Source organism: Schistocerca piceifrons, chromosome 3 (genome assembly GCF_021461385.2).
Source record: "Schistocerca piceifrons isolate TAMUIC-IGC-003096 chromosome 3, iqSchPice1.1, whole genome shotgun sequence".
Lineage (NCBI taxonomy): Eukaryota > Metazoa > Arthropoda > Insecta > Orthoptera > Acrididae > Schistocerca > Schistocerca piceifrons.
In genome coordinates, this window is record NC_060140.1 from 287,426,703 (window position 1) to 287,449,986 (window position 23,284).

Genomic DNA, 23,284 nt, shown 5'->3' on the forward strand with positions numbered 1-23,284 from the left:
CTCACAGCCCTCTCTGCTCTATCTTTCCCGAATGGCGTGCCGGCCCTTGACTTTACGCCGTAACAATCGGTGTTACACAAAAATGACTCGTCTCTGCTGCTTTTATGCGGCACCACAGTCAAAACTGACCATCCCCTATTTCACAGAGTGCGCTTTTCCAGTGTAGTTGCGACCATTTCTCTCACTCCTTATCACGGCCCAAGTGCCCCCCAAGCAAGTGCCTCAACAGATTTGAATGCTCACGCTCAGAATTAGAGAGTTGTTAAGCCCTGTTATAATTGCAAGTGCTCATAGGCAGCATATGGTCGAGATGGGTACCGATGTACTTTCTGTTGCCAATCATCTGAATACCTTAACATCCGTAGGTACAGCAATAATTATTGTTGCTGATCTGAAATATGCTCTTATATCAACATCCATTCCAACTGTAAATATGTGGTGTGCTCGTATGATAAGTCCTATTAATCCAATCGATAGTATAGCTTAAATTATACCTAGTGATCCGAATGATTCAGTTCTTCCACTTTTTTTACATGCGATGTGTGAAAAAACACCAAATTTTGATAAAATTAAAATGGAGGCTTCTGGGCGGGCAAAGAATCAAAATAAGTGTTGATATAGACTAAGATTACCTGTTATCTGTTCCACCATTCTCCAGAGAAGTCGCTTGTGTGTCACCGATTCCGAAGCTTGCTGCGATAGTCAAACTCCTAGAGTTGTAGACCAACACCACTGGTTCGTCTTTTAACTATAGTGGCACGCCTCGACCAATTAGTCATTGTTCCCTAGCGCTATTTGCGAGTGGAACAGGAAAGGTTATCCTCCGCCATGCACTATACGGAGTATGCGTGTAGATGTAGATTGCCTAAGGTAGCATTCGAACTTCTAAAAAGTGTAAGCACTTGCAATACTGAGGCACCACCAAAATCCATCTGTTTCCAGATAAATCCCCACCACACTCTACTGATAAATGTTCTGGCGTATTCTGCAGCTCTGCACGCTGACTGGTACCGAAACAGAGGGCACACTGGTTAACACCAAACCATATACAACAAAAACTTTGTAACTAAATAGGGTTTTACATCAGAGGTACCTTGTATCCGAAATGTCCTACGTTTTAGTGTGCGTGTGGCTATTCGAACAACAAATTCTTCTTATTATCACCAAATGCAGAAACTTCGTCTACCCGTCGGACATTATACGATACGTCCTTCCCGCTTTTGACGTCTCACCTCTGATGATGCCTGATGCTGAAACGCGTCGTAAGAAGGGTTGATGAACATATGCGGCGCTGACAATTTTGTATAAAAAAATAAAGCTCTGGACTTTGATTCAGAAGGACCCAGATTCAGACCACTATTTTGTCCTCCGGGTTGAAGTTCACCTTGGTTTCTCTAATCCCGCAAAGGCGAGTGCTGGGATGGTTCCCTCACTGTCGACTGGGTGTTAAACAACAATCTCCCTTCCGTCCTGAATGGATGTGAACATAGTGGGCCACCGAGGATGTACTTTCCAATTTACTGAATTCGCTCTTCTGTTCACACTCCTGTTGAATCAGAACTTTTTTCAAATCATTTTATTTCTTTTCCAGAGCACTGGCAGCGTTTGTAGATGATCTGAAAATGCATCCAGAGAAATACTTACTGAAGGAAAATTGGTAAGTATTGCTGCTAGACCGGCAAGTGATAATTTTTATTTTTCACATTGAAGTTTGATTCCTTAATCCCGATGTATAACATATCCTGTACCTGGCATTTGATTCCTTAATACCGATGTATATTATAACATATCCTTTACCCGTATATGACGTGAAATGTGGTTATCATTATAGTATACGAGAGGTTTGCGTCAGAGTACAGAGTTGAAGAAAAAAAATGCAGCTGGCTACTTAATGTTGTACTGTATTCTAACTATATATACATCAATCCGTCATTTACGCTCCAACATTTTAATCCTTGTGAAAATAAATGCATTTTTATTCTTAAGACAGACATTGTCAGAATGGGACTAAAAAGCATTCGGCATGCATTCTTACCCGCAAAGGAGCACAAGAGTGTGTTTTCAGACGAGTAAGAGTTTGCACATGAAATTCTTCAGCAGTTGTCACACAAATCTCATGTACCTTCACAATTCACAACCCAAACACCACCATTCTTTAGTCCGCCCTGGTAGCTGAGTGGTCAGGGTGACAGACTGTCAATCCTAAGGGCCCGGGTTCGATTCCCGGCTGGGTCGGAAATTTTCTCCGCTCAGGGACTGGGTGTTGTGTTGTCCTAATCATCATTATTTCATCCCCATCGACGCGCAGGTCGCCGAAGTGGCGTCAAATCGAAAGACCTGCACCAGGCGAACGGTCTACCCGACGGGAGGCCCTAGCCACACGACATTTCCATTTCCATACCATTCTTTACATTCATCACTGTGTATCCCATTATCATCAAAGTCACATCTGCATTTCTGTGCAATTAATTTGTTTGGAGACACTTTGCAGACGAGTTTTTTTTTTTGTGTTCCAGAAGATACTGTTTTTTTCTTACTTTCGATTTTCCTTCTGTTTCTGTTTGAGAGAATTATTTGCTGTTGGTGAGGATATTCGATTTTTCGTTCTTCTGTTTCTTTCTGTCAATCGGTGTCTATTTTGGCTGACGACAGTCAGAAATGTACATGTTCGCTTGAGGAACTCAGTTCTGTCATTCCCATGTAAGTTCCTGGCTGGCTTCCCTTTGCTGGATCACTTTATCCAGTCGTAATACACTGACATAAAAAAATCGCTACACCAAAAAATAATTAATGTAGAGTAATGGAATTTTGGAAATACGTTTGTCTATGTAACATATTTAGGTGCTTAACATTGCAAGATCACAGGTTAACATAAGTGAGAGATAAGCCACTGCGATTGTGAAATGCCGCTACATTAATAAATGGTGTAAATGACAGAATGTTGAATGCAGGCATGCAAACATGCATGCATTGTGTGGTACAGGTACCAGATGACTGTCTGTGTGATGAAATTCCATGCCTGTTGTATTTCGTCAGTCAATACAGCTATGGTTAATGCTGTTCGTGGATGACGCTGCAGTTGTCGCCCGGTGATGTCCCTTATGTTCTCGATTGGAGACAGGTCTAGTGATTGAGCAAGCTCATGCGCCATGGCAATACCCTGTAGACCATGTTGGGTTACAATAAGGGTATGTGGGCGAACGTTATCCTGTTGGAAAACTCCCCCTAGAATGCTGTTCATGAATGGCTTCACAACAGGTCGAATTACCAGACTGACATACAATTTTGCTGTCAGGGTGCATGGGATAACTACGAGAGTGTTCATGCTGACATACGAATACGCACCCCAGACCATAACACCAGGTGCAGGTACAGTGCATCTAGGCCACATACAGGCTGGTTGCTGGCCCTCAACTGCCTCTTTCTAACAAACCTATGGCCATACTGACACCAAGGCAGAACCAACTTTTATCAGAAAACGTAACAGACTCCAGCCTGCTCTCAAGTGAGCTCTTGCTTGACACCACTGAAGTCAAAAATAGCGATGGTTTGGGGTCAGATTGAACGCAAAGGGGTGTCTGTCTTGTAGCTGTCCTTGAAATAACTGATTTGTAACAGTTCGTTGTGTCACTGTGGTGCCAACTGCTGCTGCAGATGCAGTATGATGCACCATAATCATACACTGAACATGATGGTCTTCCCTCTCGGTAGCGCCACGTGACCGCCCGGAGCCCGTCTTCTTGCAACGGTAAATTCTCGTGAACGTCGCTGGCAGCAATCATATACGGTGGCTACATTCCTGCCAAGTCCTTCTGCAAGATCGCAGAAAGAACATCCGACTTCTCATAGCCCTGTTACATGACTTCGTTCAAATCAGTGAGATGTTGATAATGGCGTCTTTGTCGCCTTAAAGGGCATTCTTAACCAACATTATCTCACCACGTCCATTCTCAAAGGTAACTAATGCTCATGACCATTTCATCGTGTATTTAAAGCATAGGTGAAGCGTCCTCATAGTGGCGCTACTAGCCGTACTCTTACGCATCTGGTGTGATTTAGAATTGATACCATCTTTCAGACATAGAAACACCCATACCATCTTTCATCTATGTCGCATAACTCCTTGTTGGTGCTATATTTTTCCGTCAATGTGTTATAATTGATTAGTTGAACTGCTGTTTTATCTCTTGCTATTATACGTGAAGGGGGCACAGAATAAACATTAGGATTGTATGTGCATGTGGTGTGTACTCCTCTCGCAAAATTAATAGTTGACAAGTGTATCGTTAGATTTTACATGGAAGACACTTGCTACCGTGCAGACAAGAGAGCTACACCATATAGAGTTAACAGATACAGTCATAAATTAAGCTGCAGTGACTGTTGGGTTAAAAATGCTTACCTGAGAAGTCACTGTGCTGTCTTTGCAGAATGCATGAACAGTATGAAAAACTTCAAGTCAGAGACTTCACATTCTTGTGACTACGCAGAATGTTTTAACAATTCATATTTAAAATCTGTCAGTTTCGTCATAGTGAAAGCACCTTTGTGGACAAGTATTTAGGACTAGCAAAAAATTTCGACTCTTTTGGAGAACATGCCTTTTTCCTCGTACTTTTACATCCATTGGTCCAAAATATTTGCACTTCATTTCACAGTTACTGTTATACACTTCACAACGCAACCAATATTTATAATACTTTCCGCGTCTCAGAAAACACTATCAATAATTCTTTCAGTGGATGAAATTCACTTCAACCTTTCTGGTAGAGGGACAGCAGTTGACACCCACTGATTTTAGTTTCTTTCTGGTGTGAGGTGACAGACAAGTGTTGTACAAACAGTGACAATTCTGTAATTTTTTTTTCTGCTACACTTTCTTTCATCCGCTTTACCTGTGGTGTCAACTATTAACAGACCCTAAGTCGAACGGGAAGTAGCATACTGTGTGCATCCTCTGTGGTTTCATCTGTGTTTGCGGTTTCTGGGCACCCTTCGTTAGGATCAGCACCACCAAGAGAAGTATGGCAAGGTTTGTATTTGCACCCCCTCCCCCCTTGCAGTCCTCAAAGAGGGAGCAGACTACTTAAATACCTTCACCATTTTTAGAATAATTTCTGTTGGATATAATCCATCAATAACATAAAATTTTATGATTGTACAGTATTCCTGGTCACCCATTTCAGTGAAACATTCAATGTATCTGCTTTAAAAGTTCTATAAACTATTCCTGAGAATAATTGAACACTTGACTTGGCTCAATTGGTTCAATTGGCTCTGAGCACTATGGGACTTAACAGCTATGGTCATCAGTCCCCTAGAATTTAGAACTACTTAAACCTAACTAACCTAAGGACATCACACAACACACTTGACTTGCATTATTATACAAGTGCAACATAATGGAAACAACCAGAAGGTTGGTTTGAACTCCACACTGCTTTCCTGGACATGTCCTGCTGGAAGTGGTATATTTTTTTGTTCTTCCAAACTTTTAGCTGACTTACACAGCCAGTTATAGGGAGACGTACAGGTTAATGTGGGCTTGAAACCACGGTGCAACTCGGTACTTTTCACAATAACAAACATTGCCAGAGATAACACAATGACAGGTAAAAATCCTAGGACTTGCTAAAGATCGAACCCTAGACTTGGATTTATTTGTAATTTTTGTAGAATTTGTAGTCTGGCACTTAACCACTTTTTTGACCCATTTCTTTCAATAAATAGAACAGTTTACTGAATCCCATCTCAATAACAGGTATAAACTCAGGTCATGAATTTTGTAGACTGTACAGCAGCAACACATTAAAATATACCTTAGATGGAAGTTTCAGCATTCGATATACAGACAAATCAATCGACTTGAAAGTATAATACCAGATCAGTACAGAGCATAGTTACTTCATGAGATGCTGATATTGCATTGTTACGTGAGTCTTGATCAGAAATTGGTTATTCATAAGAAGTTAAGGTTATCTTACAGTTTTGAGCGTGTAGGCCAACTGGAGCTGCTCTCTCACAGGTGGCAAATAACAACAAAATCTCAACATAACAAAAACACAGTTTACCATTGTTACCTGATAGGTGATGGGAAAGAACCAAGTAAGTCAATTTTTATGGAACTCAAGAAAAAGCAATTTTAATGTTTGAACTGTGGTTACATGATATAACAAAGACATACATTACTTTTTATTCCATAAGTTAAACATTTTGGGTGCTTTGAATGTGGAAATACCATTATTGGCATACAGTGAGTTCCTACAATGAAGTAATTTCGGCCAGGCTGGCAGCTGGCTTGCATACTGGGTATTGGATGTCATCAGTATGAACCAACCCACAGACTGAGCTTTCTCCCATGGCGACCACATTTTATCAAGCTTTCAGGTTCAATTCTGCATCAAAATTACACCACCTGGAAGATACAAAAAACTTTACGAGTTATCATATTACATGCTAAAAACCATTTGTTATTGTCTAGCATAGTTTTAAAGTTATTAAAGTCTTAAGATCTTTATCTTAAAGATAATTTAAGGACATATCTACCAACTGTGATAGACACATCTGTGAGGAAAGAAGATTATAGTGCAACATATACACTCCTTGACAATTGCTAAGGAATAATTACCACGTGCAAAGGAACAACCAATCAATGATAGTAAAAAAATGTAGAGGGCGGAATGTTTTAACTGTAGTGAAGACTGCATGAACGTTCTGTGTGGATTCGACACTTCATGACGTATGGCGTCTGTTGAAGATTGCTTCAGAACTGATTAGTTTGACATTCTGTCTGGTATGGCAACATGTCTGCAAGACATCATTTGAGTCCTTATGATCATGGACGAGCAGCTGGACTGCTCAAAGCTGGTCGTAGTGTCACTACATAGGCCACATTAATGGATATGTCCAAAAGTGTCATCTCAGAATTAATAAAGGCCACTAAAGGTGGAAACACTATGTGAAAGCATGCTGGTGGTGGTAGATGGACCACCGCTTCGCAACAGAATCGATACGTAGCCAAACATCACTTCATATTTTTGTGTGAAAGTACCCTTACAGCACAGCATTATTGCAAGGAGATTATGCTGGATCATGTCCACCTGTTTAGGGGTGTTGCAGGACCTGACTTTTTGGGTATGAACCACAGTATCCATCCACTCAGAACTGCTGATGTGTCGGGCACACTGGTGAGAGATTATACTGAAGGTATGGAATTGCCTGCATATGCCCTTGATGTGAACCCATGAAGCGTGCCTGGAATGCTCTTGGCAGATGTTTCTCAGTGAACATATTCTCCCCAAACCATGCAGGAACTGAAAACTGCCTTGAGATAGGAGTGGGACAATATCCCCCAAGGACTCCTCAACAGCCAGTATGAATAACAGGTGCAAAATGTGCACTAGTGCCTGAGGAGGGCATATTTCTTACTGAGAATCTGATACTGACCTTTATGTTGGGAGTGCGTGACAAACATTAACATTACTTATGCCTGTTGCCTTGCTTTCCCATGTGGTAAAATCTGTACCATTTTTCATTATAAATATACCACTCCACCTCTATTACATATGTATTGTGTTTCATGTCAACCACCACTGCCTATGATTACTCCTGTCCAACAACCTCTATGTTCCTTAGCAGTAGTCAAGACATGTATTATAGCAACTTACACTATTTGGAAATACAGGACTGTTAACAGCAATAAATTTAATTTCACTATTAATTATTGGACAAATATTATGAGAGGTGTTCAATAAGTAATGCAACATATTTTTTTCTGCAAGCAGATTTGGTTTTATTCAGCATTGCAGTACACCACTCTTTTGGCTATAAAACCTTATTTTTTAACATTACTCCCTTTCAATCTGATGGCCTTACTCCATCTTCCTGGGAGGACCTGTATGCCTGCATGGTACCACTCTACTGGTCGATGTTGGAACCAATTTTGTGCTACATCAACAACCTCCTGATAGTGCATCCTTTATAGGGTCAAACAAATTGAAGTCAGAAGGACTGGCCTGGAGGATGGATGAGGAAGGACAGTCCAGTGATGTTTTCAGAGCTCTTCTCAGGTCAGAGACTTGTGTGAGGCCTTGTGTTTTGATGAAGAAGTAGTTTTGTGGTGACAAACATGCTGAAGTCAATTTTCAGAGAAGAGATGATGTGGCACCACTTCATGTATTGCTGTTTTGTTTTCAGTTCAAAGTGACAAACCCATGTCTCACTGCCTGGGACGATGTTCTACAAAAAGTTCTAACGACTAGCCTCCTAACACACAAGCAATTCCGGACAGATTGTCTATTGTTGATAGTCTTCTCTTAGGCAGCGGGGAGCACAGCAGACACACACCTTTGAGTACCCCAACTAATGAACAAGTGTGCCAGCACCACCAACAGAGACAACCAGTTGTGCAGCAAGGTATTTGATTGTGACTGGTCGCTCATAGCAACTGAGTGTCTCTGCATGTCCCAACATTGTACGAGTCACAGCTGTGTGCAGCCAGACGAGACACAGGAGTACGGATGGTTTGTGTGATGTTACGATGATTACAGATGCCTTACCCAATGACTCACCATGCTTTTCTTCACTATCAGGTCTCCACAGACATTCTGCAAGAGCCTATGAAAATTTGTGATGCTCTGGTTTTCTGCTAAACAAAACTAATGACAGATCTCTGGAATGCACCTCCATTCCAGACAATTTTGAAGGCTAAGTATAGCACCTCCACCAATTGGAACTTCATGAAACTATAGGGGCTAAAGTGGGAATATCCCATGTTGTCCCACAACAAATTCAACATTTTTTCAACCAACACTGGCCAAGGAAAAATCTGTTGCATTGCTTATTGAATCAGCAGTTGCAATAATACAAGCTTATGTGTTCTCAATCTTAAGAACCCTATACACTAGAGAAGCACATTAAACATGTGTAACAGCTAGCCTTCACTTCTCAGTTATGCGAAGATATATGAGCAACAACATGTGGTTCAGAATCCACATTAATCTTTGAGTACCTTTCCTCCGGTAGTACCTGTATTTGTAATAAGTCTCATAAATTTTATTTTGATGTTGTTTGAATACTTTCTACATTCACATTTTTAGCAGTTTTTGACATTGTCTTGCAACAAGAGAGAAAATATCATGCACTGAAGGTACAACGCTACTGGTATCTTTTAGACCCCAAAGTAGTCCGGCACTTTTCAGTTGGAAGAATAACAGCAAACAGCATTCAATTAATTCATTCATTCATTAACAACTCGTGTTCCATAAATCTCATTCTGAGCAACCATTCCTGGCTACTTCTGTAATCTATACTAACAACAAATTGCACCTAGTGCTTATCTACTAAAACTAATTATTATGGTAATAGCTACAAAATTACTTTACACAGAGTGTTCAAAATAACATGTAAAATATTTTGAGAGTTGGTAGTACTCATTAAAACAAGAAAAACAAGTCCAATAAACATGGGTCCAGAAATGTATACTTTCTGTGATAAAGGCCTGTTTACAAGAGGTAATCAACATGGTGTCTATTCATGACAATGCACTCCTCTGCCCGGGTTCGATTCCCGGCGGGGTCAGGGATTTTCTCTGCCTCGTGATGACTGGGTGTTGAGTGCTGTCCTTAGGTTAGTTAGGTTTAAGTAGTTCTAAGTTCTAGGGGACTGATGACCATAGATGTTAAGTCCCATAGTGCTCAGAGCCATTAGAACCATTAGAGCACTCCTCTGCCCTCCGGTGTAAGGAATGATCCACCCTTTGAAATATAGCCGGTTGTTGTTGTACCTGCTGGCACGAATTGAAGATACGACCTTGTAGTGTCCACACATCACTGATTGGCATAGTGTAGGCCAATTCATTCAAGTGTCTCCATAACAAAAAGTCTAGAGGATTGACGTCTGGGGGATGAACAAGCCAAGGTGTGCTGCCCCCTCCCCTCTCCCCCTCCACCACCAACGAATCCAGTGGTCCTGAAATGTCTGCATTAGATGTGATGTTCATGCACATTGTGACGAAAGTCATGCATGAATCACATTTGTATTGGTTGCTGCAATGGCACCGTCTCCAGAAAGATAGACAATACATTAATGAGAAAGTCCAGATAATGTACCCCAGTTAACCTTTGTGGTATCATGTATGGCCCAATTACTCCGTTGCCAAGTACGCCTGCCCATATGTTAATTGAGAATTGGTGTTGATGCTCTCTTTCCTGAACTGCTTGACGATATCTGCCCATACATGCTGGTTATGGAAATTCACATGACCATCTCTTGTGAACCCTGCCACATCAGTAAATAAACTCTTGGATGTGAACAGTGGATGTGCAGCACACTTCTGCAACAGCAACTGACAAACCGCCATCTGCCATCTGATCCTGTGGCCTTAGGGCCTTGAATGCACTGTTGATATGGGTACAGCAACTGTTCATGAAGTACTTTCCCAGATAAGAGAATGAGACATGTCTTCTGTTGCTGCTAATCATTGCACACTGGTCCAAGGGGTTTCTTCCATCGAACATAGCATACGCTCATCCATGTCAGGTGTGTGGACTGCGTGGGACCTTCCAATGTCTGTCTTCCAAGATGCAAGGGTACCTGTGCCCCTCAGACACAGGAAAAGTGCCAAACAGCTTATCTGTGCTGTGGATATTTTTCAACATAGACAGCACGGGCTCACAGGCTACGTCCATTTGCTAAACCATAGCACAATATCCTATCCGCCATTTCACTTGTTGGGTAGTAGACTTCCATTGCTAACAAGTGGCAGAAGAGAGAAAAAGTAAACGTACTACATCATTTGTACGTACAAACAGTGCAGTAACAGTAAACATGTAAGTGAATTCGGCATTTGAAAGAAGGTGAAACATGATATTACCCAGAGTTGACAGAATAGTACAATAATGCACATAAACATGATGAAAACTAACAGACTACACGTCGACTTGAAGACACAACTGACTGCAGACCGGCTAATGGTAGATAGAGTACTGTGAGTAACATATCGTAATACCCTGCCGGCACATCTTACAGAACACCAATGCAACGACTGCGCTAATATCCACAACCAAGTGTCGCGCAGCTCTTCCTATAAACCCATGTTTATGCATTTCCAGACCCATGTTCATTGGACCCATTTTTCTTGTTTCGTTGAGTACTGTCACCTCTCAAAGTATTTGACACTTTTTTTTAACATACGTGTATTAATTGAGAAGTACCTTCATTGAAATTAGCCACTATTCCTGCTCCTGTACTAATTAGCTGCTATCTTTATCTAACACTTCAAACAAAGTGTTTCTGTAATATCTTTGCACAGACCACTATCAGTTGTCCAGTCAGTCAGTCAGTCTTATTGGTCTAATGATTCAAACTTGGGGGTGAAACTCATGCAGGGACTTCCAGTAACACGACCTTGGTTCAACGCCCAGCCACTTAGAGTGCTGCAATTTTATCTGTCCATCATCAGGGTGTCATATTGGATCATTTAAATAAAGTCTATCATATTTGTTTTGGTTTCTTTCAAAACCGAAACTACATAGTTCCATAGCATTGTACTTATGATTACAATTTCTTGTGTGCACTATAAATAGAAGCTGATTTTGTCACATCGTGTTCTGTGGGCTCATGATTGAGTAGTTGCTGCTGTAAATCTGTGTGTAAACTGTTCGATATAAAGGCATTGTAAGTGTGTGTCTGTTATTTTAATTTATTTTGTTGCATCCGTTTTCGATACATGGAACTCCATTTTAGCAGCTTTTGGCAGACTTAGTACAGTATTCAACTGCATTACATTTTGTCCAGAATGAGTACCTATGTAATTCTGCTTTGAATGTTGTTGATTCTTGCCAATGATTGAGAGTTTCGCGCATTTCACAGAGGCTTGCAGAGTATGGAAGTAGATGTTGATGGATACGCTTTGTAGTGTTAATGAGTAGAGCATACTTCCTTGCAAACGCTACCAAAGGCAGCAGTAGTTATGCAAATATATTCACTTGTTATTAACATGTACCGGTACTACAAACAATAGATTTTAACGGAAATCAGTGTAGTAGAATCATTCTTCTCAGAATCCATTCAGTGTGAGAAAATACGAAAAATGGATGTGAACAAAAATAACGTAGAATACGAGGAACATGGTTACAATGCATCTAAATCGAGCAGTTCATCCACGGATTCATAAGCAGTAACAAATAGACATGGGTCCACAGAATACCATGCGACGAAATCAGCTTCAGTTTCATTTGAAACAAAAACAAATATGGAATCAATTACCCCAGCCAGTATTATGGATGGGAACATATATTAAGCAGTACACGAGCAACATACTTACAAGTGTGCAATATACACAAGAAGGTTGTAATCAGGAACAGTGCCATGAAACCAGCTACTGTGACATATCACATTGGATGACTTACGTTTTGATACTGCTAAAGCGTAATTCTTTCCAATTGATAATGGGCTTACGGTCGAAATTGCAATATTGGGTTTTACAAATAAAAATACAGCCAAAGGTGACCACTATATCATATACAGAATTTTACATGACTGAACTCCCACTATGAGAAGTTAATCTTTAGTTTTTTATTGGGTGTTCTCGAATATATTACTTTGCATGGTAAGAAAAACCTTTCCAGGTACACGCTCTACCACCAGACTATCAGGCCCACCCATAATGTATAAATGAAAAAATCATCATCATCTGATAACCATCTTTCATAAAGCAAGAATACGGATGTTTGCACCAGATTTTTCTCGTATTCAAAGTTCACTACCAGGACACTAGGAGGGCAATTGTCATTTTCTGTTTTCGAATCTTAACATGGGCTTTGCACCTCTTAAAATTTGGTATTATGTGAGGTCAAGGCTGCTTCTGAAAGTCATGTTAAACTGTAGGTTTCCCTTCCCTGACAGGATTAATGGTGTAGGTTAAGAGTGCGCAAGTTGCTGAAGTAGTGTCCAATTGAAAGAATTTGCGAACAGGTCACATACCTCTTGAGGAAAGTTCAGCAGCCAATCGTGCCATACATATTTACTTTCAGCTGTCCATATACAGGCAAAGGCAGGATTTATCTAATACACAGAATTTATATTTTTGAGTCAAACCATGGGTGTCTGCAGAAATTTACTAGGCTGTGAGGATACACTAAAATTTTATTTTTTGTATGAATGAATTGGAAAGTTTCGAGACATAGTATTGTCTCTCAAAGATCGGCCACATAGTGCTACAATTTGCTACATGAGATGTTTAGCAAGATAACAGGCAATAAATTAGGAAGTGTATGAGAATTTTGCAATAAATAAAAACTCAATAGATTGCAGCAGCAGGGTGAGGGGCAAGTACCCTCTTTTCGCGGACACCTATTACTTTAAGTATTTAGATAAATTGTAGAAAGAGTTGCTAATGAGATAATCTTTTACTTTGTTTTTAAATAGTTGGGGATTTTGCAACCTTTTACGTACTTTTGCACCAGATATAAAACTCCAGTTTGAACCCTAGAGGGAGATACATAGTCTACATGGAAATTATTTATACTTGTCGTGTTCTGGCCTCGAGTTGCTGAGTTCATTCTATTTTTATTAACTACAAATACCATAAGGGCATATGAGTACAAAAATCCCTAGGCTCAGTGGAAACAAAATTCCTTCCAACCTTCACTGTAATTCTACAAAAGGTAAAGCCACCATCAATCCAAAGGTTGGTTTGAAAATTCTACTGTATTCCTAGACATGGTGCTATTGAACCCCATTACAAGCCATGCCTTTTTTAACATCATCTGAACTGGTCTACCTAGCAGTCAAAGGGTAATCTACAATTTAATGTGGACTTCAAACTAGAATCAATCCACACTTTTCACATTAATAAACATTACCCAAGCTGAAATAAGTGATACGGGGCACACAAAACGGGTTAAAAACCATTATTGGTATGTTTTTCTCTCCGTAGTCTCGCACTTAACCACAGAGCCACACACCACTTTAATCACTGTTGTAGGAAAATCATATACTCTTATTCTTGAAACCTGTATGCCTGTTTTGTGTATTTTCTTTGACATGGAACAGGTCAAATGGACCCTCACTTGTCAAATGGTCTGGAACTGGCCAAAAGATACGTCAGGAATCTTGAAAGACTTATTCATACTTTCAATAAACAAGAAATGGATTACCAGCATGGCATGATGCATCTGTTATGTCAAACAGTTTTCTTCAGTCCAAATTTCTAGAGTCCAAAAACAAACAAGAAACAACAAAAAGCTTTCATACCTTAAAAATGAAGACGGTAAGTACAACGAATATTGTACCAATGATGCCAAACTTCTTTTTCAGTCCCATATCAAAGACACCAAAATGTGAACACTGAAAAGCCACAAAATGTAAACAATAAAAAGCTTTGAAATGTGAACAAAACAAAAACTAATGATAACTTAAACAGAGGAATGAAGAGGCACGAAATGTGCATATTATCTGAGAACTACAGGAAAGGCGCAGCTGGAATTATGTCTAGCATGCAAAAACAATTTAAAATAAGACATTACTGAACCCGGAGCTCTTCTCTTTGAAGTGCTGAAAAGTTGTGAAAATCTATTAAAGAACTATGCATATAGAAAAGAAAGCAACATAGCAAAAAGGGCTCTAACGCAAATGCTTAAAAAATCTCATGTGGACACTTTTGAAGTTAACATTCCTCATAAGTATGACTTAAGAGAAAGCACATTTGTAAAACAGGAAATAAATTTAGCAAATAAAAAATTAAGGGAAGTATGTGACAAATTTACGCATGTTAAATTTACTGAGGCTGACAGCTCACTTAAGGAACCTCCGCAAGACATAGGCTGTGTACGAATTCTAAAGATAAGAGAGAACTAGGATACAGACAGATCTTAAATGCTATTGCCAATACCAAAACATAGAATCATGCAAAAATTACATGCAGAAATATTGTATTCAGTGAAAGGTTCCATTACAGAGGTACAAAATCTGGTTGTACGAATAGGAGGATTATAGGCAACTCATTTGACAGTATCTTGCACTAGTGACATAACACATTAGACAGCCAGATTTATTGGAATCCCCAAGAGTAATAAAGCTGAGAAGAAAGAAGACGTCTACAATACAGGAAGATTTTTGGAATCCACCACTGCAGGGGAAGAGCATATAGCAGAAGATCAGAAGCCCAAGCCACCAATACGTATCCTTAGTGAAATTACCCTGATACACAATACTGATAATTCTAAAAATAGTGCATATTTAAACAAATCTAAATATCTAGAAATTTTCTACCAGAAGATAAGAGGACTTAAAAATAAAATAGTCCAGTTGTAATGAAGCTAAATTTTACTGAATGTGGAAAGCAACCTGACACATTATATTTCACAGAACACTATGTCATAGTGGAATTCACAAGTTGTGCATTGACAGATTCAGCTTAGCATCTTATTATTGTAGATCTACCATGGAGAAAGGCGGAGTAGTGCTTTACGCTAGAAATAATGTACTACTTTGAGCCCTAGATTTGAGGTATTTTTGTGTTTAGCAACACTTTGGAGTGTGTAGCATAGAACTGACAAAAAAAACATCAGTTGCCATATAATCAATTAACAGGACACCTGTAGGGAATTTGGGAATCTTTCTCAAACAAAGTGAAGCAGTCTTGTCAAAATTGTAGAAAAAGTTAATCATATTACTAGGTGACTTTAATCTAAATTTCTTGGTTGAAAGTAATAAGAGTAGAACTGAAGCAACAGATGAGCTCTTACAATTTAGTGCCAATACCAGAATTTTCCACTAATGTAACGGGTCATTCTAGTACTTTAACTGATATAGACACAGCAGCTTGACAGTCAGTCAAGTCTTAGATAGGCTGTTAGGCTATAATTCTTACTATCCCTTAGTTCCATCTTAAGATAAAAACCACAATCTGTCTAGAAAGCTATGAGAGTAACAAATAAAGAAACAATGGAGACAGAGAGGCAGAAGCTACAGTTAGTAAATTGGTCTGATGTATATGATACAGATGTTAACTTAAAACTTAATGTGCCTTTTTATTACTTAAACTACAAGTCTGTTTGAGGAAGTGTAACCAAAGTAAAGAGGTAGAGAAAACTGTTGTAACACTGTGTTTAAGCCATAGATTACTCAGGGCATAAAGATTTTGCGTAAAACAAAAATGGATTTGTATGCGTCAGCCAGACTGCCTAACAATTCTGGAATGATGAGACAATATAAAGTGTACTCTACAATATTACGGAAGATGATACAACAATTTGAAAGTATGTAGGTACTTAGAAGAAGCAGTTGATGAATCTAGTAACAAAACAAAAGGGCGATGGAAGTATGTGAAAAATAAGGCTAGGAATAGTTCAGCTGCCAATGAAATGATCAGTTTAAGAAATGTCTGCAATATATATATGATCCTAAAATGGTGACCAGTACATACTTTCAACAATCATTTTTTAACATTACAAACCCAGCATGGTGTCTGAATTCTTTATTTAAAGCTATGGAGTTCTTACATAACACTCCAATTAACGTAACAGGTGATATGCGTGCTCTGTAAAAGACAGTGACTGAAATAGAAAAAAATAATTCCGCCTTTAAACAGCACAATTTTGCTGAAGTTGTTAACATTACCAGTATATTACTGAAATAAAACTGTAGAGAAATAAGGAAAGTCCTCTGCCATATTTTTAGTAAGTCAGTTGAGGAAGGGCAAATCCGACCAACTCATAAAAATGGAGAAAAGACAAATGCTGCAACCTATGAACCAATTTCATTTCTCACAGTTTTTCTAATGTACCAAATAAATTTATGCACAGCAGAATAGTTGAGCTTCTTAGTAAGTACATCATCCTCAGCAACAGCTTTTTTTGGTTTTGGAAGAGTGTATCAACAGACGATGATATACATGCATTTATTGACAATTAAACGACAGTTGGATTATTTTGTGACCTGTCAAAAGCTTTGACAGAGTTAGCACTTGCTGTTGGATAAAAGACCTTAGGAATGAGTGGTGTAGTAGACTAGAGGCATGAATCGTATGTGTGGTAAAAAGCAAACAGTTATAATGGAAAGAACGCGTGGTGGCCATGTATCTTCAAACTGTGTATCGTTTGCCATTGTATTGGACTGATTGTTTTTTCTAATATTTGTAAACGATTTACCACTACATACATAACATGGAAAAGTTAGTTCCATTTTTGCCGATGCCCACTACTATATTTGTATTTGTATTGTATATCAGCTAATAATCATTCAGGAAATATATTAAAGGGGTAGTACCTAAACTATTTGCAAATTTGGTAAAGTGAATTAAAATCAATTCTCTTTCAGTCAATCTAAAACCAACAGTACGGTATTTCTTGGTTAAAGTGATTTGAGTTTATAAGTTCTAATTATTATTACGTACGTGAAACTTCTCTGAAGGTTTTATATTTTTGCTACTGTGTGGCATAAATGTTCCGCGTCGAATTGCAATTAATTTCCTGTTCTACAACACGTTTCAAAATGGCGGTGATCACGTGAATCAGCTGTTCCGCGTTCAGCAACGTCACGTGACTATGTAGGCATTTGCGAACGCCAGACGCTTTTCACATGTTACCTCACAGCGCGAAGGTCGCGCTAGTGTAGTTGTGTGGTGAAGGTTTGTAGGTTGTTCTGCTGCGAGAGACGAAGGTGATGTGAAGTATGTCTGTGATATACAGAAAAACCATTGCATTTGCCGACAAGTTTGTCCCACCCAGTCTTCAGCCGCTTTGGAATCATCCTGCTGGACCCAAGACAATTTTTTTTTGGTCGCCCGTCTTCAAATGGGGGCTTGTCATTGCTGGCCTTGGAGACCTGAAGAGACCAGCGGATAAAATAAGTATTTCACAGTCTGGAGCTCTAACAGCCACGGGATTAATATGGTCTCGGTATTCTTTAGTAATCATACCGAAGAACTGGAGCCTTTTTAGTGTGAATGTATTTGTTGCAGCCACTGGTCTGTATTCACTGTCACGGGCTGTTAACTATCAGCTAAGTCTTAAAAATAAAGATAGTGAAGTTCCGCAGCAGAGCTGAGGATGTACCGTAGTATATGCAATGTAGAATTCTTTGATGCCGTAGAAAGTAATTTTAACTATACAGAGCCAGTGATACTTCTCATGTAGTCTTCAGAAGCTGCGCTGTAATTCCACACACAAAACATGGATTTAGATGTATCGTGAAATATTTATTTTAGTTTAATAAGCGGTTTTATTGCTTTTAACGGTTTGGTGAGATATCTTATGTTTGTATCACTTTTGTACGTTTCGTTTACCATAAGCACAGCAGTTTCACTAATGATGTGGACGGGAAGATAACTTACGTATGACAGACATCTGCTAATTCTTCCAAATTTGTGGGAAGAACTTATTTGAAACGGCGAAATTCCCATATTTGCGAGGTAGCAATTGTATTACTTTGCTACTTGGGGGTATTTGTAAGAACCGCGAGCCGTCAAACTTATCTCCATGCAGTCGAGTACTGCACGCTTGTTGCTGAAGTGTTAATTTCCAAATTTAATTCCCCTACTAGTTCTAGTAGAGTTACTCAAGCGTTTGCTCAAGTGAACTTAAAGTTCAGAATCAGGTATTTATTGTGATAAGGAACTTGTTCTCAATAAAAAGTATCAAATGCTTATAACGTGGAACATCGCCGAAGACTCGCATTCCACTGCCATGTACCTGTATCTTCCGGTGAATGTGGATATCAGAAATAGATATTTAGTACCAGTATTTTATACAACATGTCATATTCACGTATAAAATGTAGTCGAATCTTCGCCTGTCTTATAACATTATGACATAGAAGAAATCCCTAGTTAAAATTGGAATGAAGTTTGTAAACAATAGATGTTTTATGAGCCTAACTGCCTGTTATTTTTTACACATGGAAAGCAGCAGGTTTTTCGTCTTTTTTTTAAAGAAGGCTTTGTACTACGGCTTATCAATTCCAAAGCTTCTGTAACTTTCAGTTTAGCCCATATTTCAGTGAAATGTATTTTGCACCTTCAGATAGCGATTCTGCTTCTCTCTAAATTGTGTAAGGTGAACTAGTATGACTAATTGCATTAATGATGTAACTGCTAAGTTACTTGGGTTTCTTGAAAAAATTTTATTCTGATGTTATGGAATCTCTCAGATACGAAACTGATTCTGCTGATTGTTTACTCTGTTATGTATGTTGTTTGCAATATTCTTCTTTTTCAACCTAATGACTGTGATAGTTTTGCTGTGATTCATTATCTGAATTGCTTTGTGATTGTTTGCAAAAGCAGGAAATCTCAAGTAGTTTTGGTATATTTTGTTGGTCAAAATGTGTGATGAACTGTAAATTTTTGAAAATATTTTCTTGTTGCTAACTTAGATCTGGATTGTGAGACATATTTATGCCATTTTCAATATAAACTGAGTCAAAAGTTGTCTTGCCATAATTAGTGGTAACTAGTAGTTGTAATTTTGGAGATTATCTTGTGAATTTAAAACAATAGCGACACACAGATGATGATGTTTCTAATATTTTATAAATCTTGTTAAGATTTCATAATGTTTATTTTTATTGGAGTCACTGCATCTGTTTTTGTTCTACTATTGTAGAGAATACATTGAAAGCAATAAATAGTGATTTATTTTCATGTTATATGTACTTCATTTTTACACACAACAGAAACATCTTAAGACACCATAAGACAGTTAAGTGATAAATCAACATTTGTAATAAGGTATGTTGTTGCTAATTGGTGTATTTTAAACAGAACCCATCTTGGGCACTGTTTCAAATTATTTGCTAGTTATAGTCAATTTCAAGAGATGGCAACAAGGGTTCAGAACCCTTTGTTTAATTTTTGAAAGAGAAGTGTTTTATGAGGCATATATTTATCATTGAATTACCAAATATATATTCACTAATGATACATTAAAGCTGAAGAAGAACTCTGACCATAATTTTTGGAAACATTATAGATTTTGCCATTTAATCAAGACATGAACATAAATATAGGTAACATATGGTGTGAATAAAGTGATTAGCTGTTTCTGATGGTAATATGCATGCATGCGTACATTTCTGAAGCACTAATGCGTGATCTTGAATTACAGAAATGAACACAATTGTATAAAATGTTACATGTGTTGCAGTCTGATGACTGCCATTTCTTTTGAAGGAATAGTTTCCTTAGATGCTCTAATGCTTTCTCATGTATAGCTATGCAGCCACTGTAGAAGTTAACTGTTTTCAAGCAGTTTAATGCATAGTCCATTAAGAGTCTTCAGTGCACTGTACAATGAGAAATGGTGCCAAAGAAGTAATCTTCTGTCAAGGTTACCTACTTTGTGGCCTCAGCTGAGGTAATGTGAATATTTAAACAGCAGTAACATTATTGTAAAAACACACACACACACACACACACACACACACACACACACTTATTTTCTGGAAGCAATGTAACTTGACTGGTGTAGAACTTTATTCATTCCTTTGAAACTTGATTTGATGGTGTCTGTAGAACACAGTGAATGAATGGATGCGAGTGTGGAAATTTTATACTATTGTCACAAGAGCTATCAATGTTTGTTGACACATTCAGGTTCAGTTGTACATTACTTGTATCCCACAGTAATCATCATTTGCTTTATAGTTTACCCAGTAAACCCTCTTGCATTCCCTTTGCTACTTCTTATGTACAATATTAGTATCTGATCTATCTAATACAGTATAATTTAATATTCCTTCAATGGTAATTCATTCACATTTTAATCAATCATGCATTAAAATTATCCTCTTATTGAAAATGGCAGCTTCATGTATCTTTCTAAAAAATAAAAAAAATTCTATGCAATATTAGTTAAAACACAGTACAACAGAAACCTTAGACTGAATTGTATTATTGTAAGATATAAAAAAATTAGGAAATGCCACATCACTGTATATACCTACAGCCAGTACGCCTTTTGAGATACATGATAAAATCAGTACAGAAATGAAAATTATGTCATCTTATGTTGATCATTTCAGGATTCAGGTCATGGGAGTCACAATATAATTGCTGCTGATAGCCAATTCTAAAGTCAAACAATTCTGACTACTTTTCTACAGGCTGTTCTTGTGTCTCGATCTCCAAAGTGTGAATTTGAAATTGGGAAAAAGAGGTCTGAGTACTGGAAGAATTGATTGTTACTTTGAACGTTTTCTTGGTGGTGATGTTTACCATTTGTTCATTGTTATCCCCTTATGAAATCAACAGTACCCACGAGTGTCTTTGTCATTACTATTTCTAGTATGATAAAAAAATTATTATTTAGGTTAAATATATCTCAGTTCTTTCAATTTAAATCTGTATTTCATACTAGAATGCCGTGTTCCCAGTTTGGCACAGCTTTGCCACAGGAGACACGAAAGCGGTCGAAGACGTCTGTCTTCTGGTCGGCTCCTGATCGTTGTCAGGAGGAGACTAGTTTTTGATTACGCAAAGACTTCTATTATTTGGAAAAGAACAACCCGGATTTCTTTACATAATCAGTATGAATTTTATAATTACCTAAGGGACCTTTAACAATGAATAGTAAAAAAAATTGCATTTGAAAATGAAATCGTTAATAAATGGGACAGCTATGAGTTGTATAGAAGACAAGGACCAGGATGCCGCAGTATTCTCTGCTGTAGTAAAGGCTGTTTGACATTTATAAAAATAATATGGCATGGAGGATAAAAAAGTATAAAGGAAAAGAACAGAATAAGAAGTCTGGTAAACACTAAATATATTCAAACAATTCTCACTAGCAAATTAGGGCTTATTTATAAACAATATAACTTACATAAGTACTTTTCTAACAGTATGGTGCGATCAGATTTCAGTCTGTCCTGTGCTGTCTCCTTGGTTCACGTTTTTGTCACAAATTACAGTCATTACTTTTCTCCTTTCGTTAAAGACAATTCTTGCACTGTTCAACACCTCTGATAACAATAACTTGCTGATTTACAGTTTCAAACATAAATTACTTTAATTTTATTAATTAATAATGTTGTCTGCACGCTGGCAAGACCGCTCACTTTTTTAACTTAAGTTCGACCTCCTTTACGTTTTAAGCAGAAGTACATTAAAATCTGAAGATCTACAAAAGTTTTTTATTTTTATTTTTTTTTTTTTACTGTCATCTTTTATTTAGATCGAAGCGGAATGACAGTTCAGCTTCTGTTAAAATGTTTCTTTGACTGCGCAATCGATGTATTAGCGTCCGCGCTAGATGCGCATCTTTACAGTTATGTAAATTATACAAAACAAATGTCTTTCAAAGAATATGTCTCATCTTATAAGTTGATCATTTAATATACAGATAGGTGAATGCCTTTCCAAGGGTACTCAAAGCTTTCATAGGACGGAAATACCAATAATATTACATATTGTTGAGAGAGATTCAATTCAGGTGTAACAGTTTGAGGTTTATTTGTTGTAATATTCGTATTAACCTCACCCTGTACTATGTTGTTAGATTTGCTGTGCTGTTCTTGAGTTCAGCTTATTTATGCATAGTTTAGTTAATTCCAGTGGAAGCAATTCGTGGAAATTAAAGTTAGTGTCTGCAGGAACTTGTTCAGTGTGGGGAATAAACAAAGTTTGAGGAGTTCTTGTCTAAAACTGTATCCCCATCCTTCGCATAATTGCTTAGCAGATCATTGCATTTTTGTCTATGTCATTTGTTATGACATTTCATTCAGTGTCTGATCATTCCAGACTGTTTTTTCAACCATATCACTTTAGATGTATGTCCTTGCCTACCCCTGATCAAGGTGGCAGCTTATCTGGCAGGTGGGGAAAAAAAGGATGGCATTAATCATGTATACTGTGTGAGTGCATTTGAGTGATAACCAAAGATTTTCATTATTCATTCATTTGACACTTAGCCACTAAGATACTATGCCACGGCAAGTGATATGTGGCCTTCTGTTTTGTTATATATTGAACACTAACCCCACATGCTAAGAAAATGGAGTGAAGTGACATAAACATTTAACAGCCAGTGTTGAGATGGCAGCAAATCCAATCGTGTGCTATAAAAGTTTGTTACCAATAACATAAACATAAAAACTTGATAGTATGTAGGGAAATGCCATTACCATAAGATCTTTTTCTTACCAATGAAACTATTTTATGCCAAGTTTTGTCCATTACTGAAAGCAGCATTTTATAAAATTTAAGCAGTCAGATATCACTTGGTGTCACTGAGATACTGTTAAAACTGATCTTCCCAGAGAGCATTTAGAATAGTAAAATGTG

The 23,284-nt window shown here is 38.1% G+C and overlaps 1 protein-coding gene and 1 long non-coding RNA gene across 2 annotated transcripts in view; one reads left to right on the plus strand and one right to left on the minus strand.

The window, feature by feature from the left end:
- LOC124789733 overlaps positions 1-23,284 on the plus strand; it is a 451,761-nt gene that overhangs the window by 224,463 nt on the left and 204,014 nt on the right. The window contains exon 4 of the mRNA XM_047257185.1: positions 1,592-1,657. Coding sequence (XP_047113141.1) covers positions 1,592-1,657 — 66 coding nt within the window. The remainder of the gene's footprint in view (positions 1-1,591; positions 1,658-23,284) is intronic.
- On the minus strand, positions 6,115-17,531 carry LOC124789734. Its single transcript, XR_007016158.1, has 3 exons — positions 17,399-17,531; positions 14,257-14,349; positions 6,115-6,415 (listed from the first exon to the last, which is right to left on the minus strand). It is a non-coding gene; the product is annotated as an uncharacterized LOC124789734 (long non-coding RNA).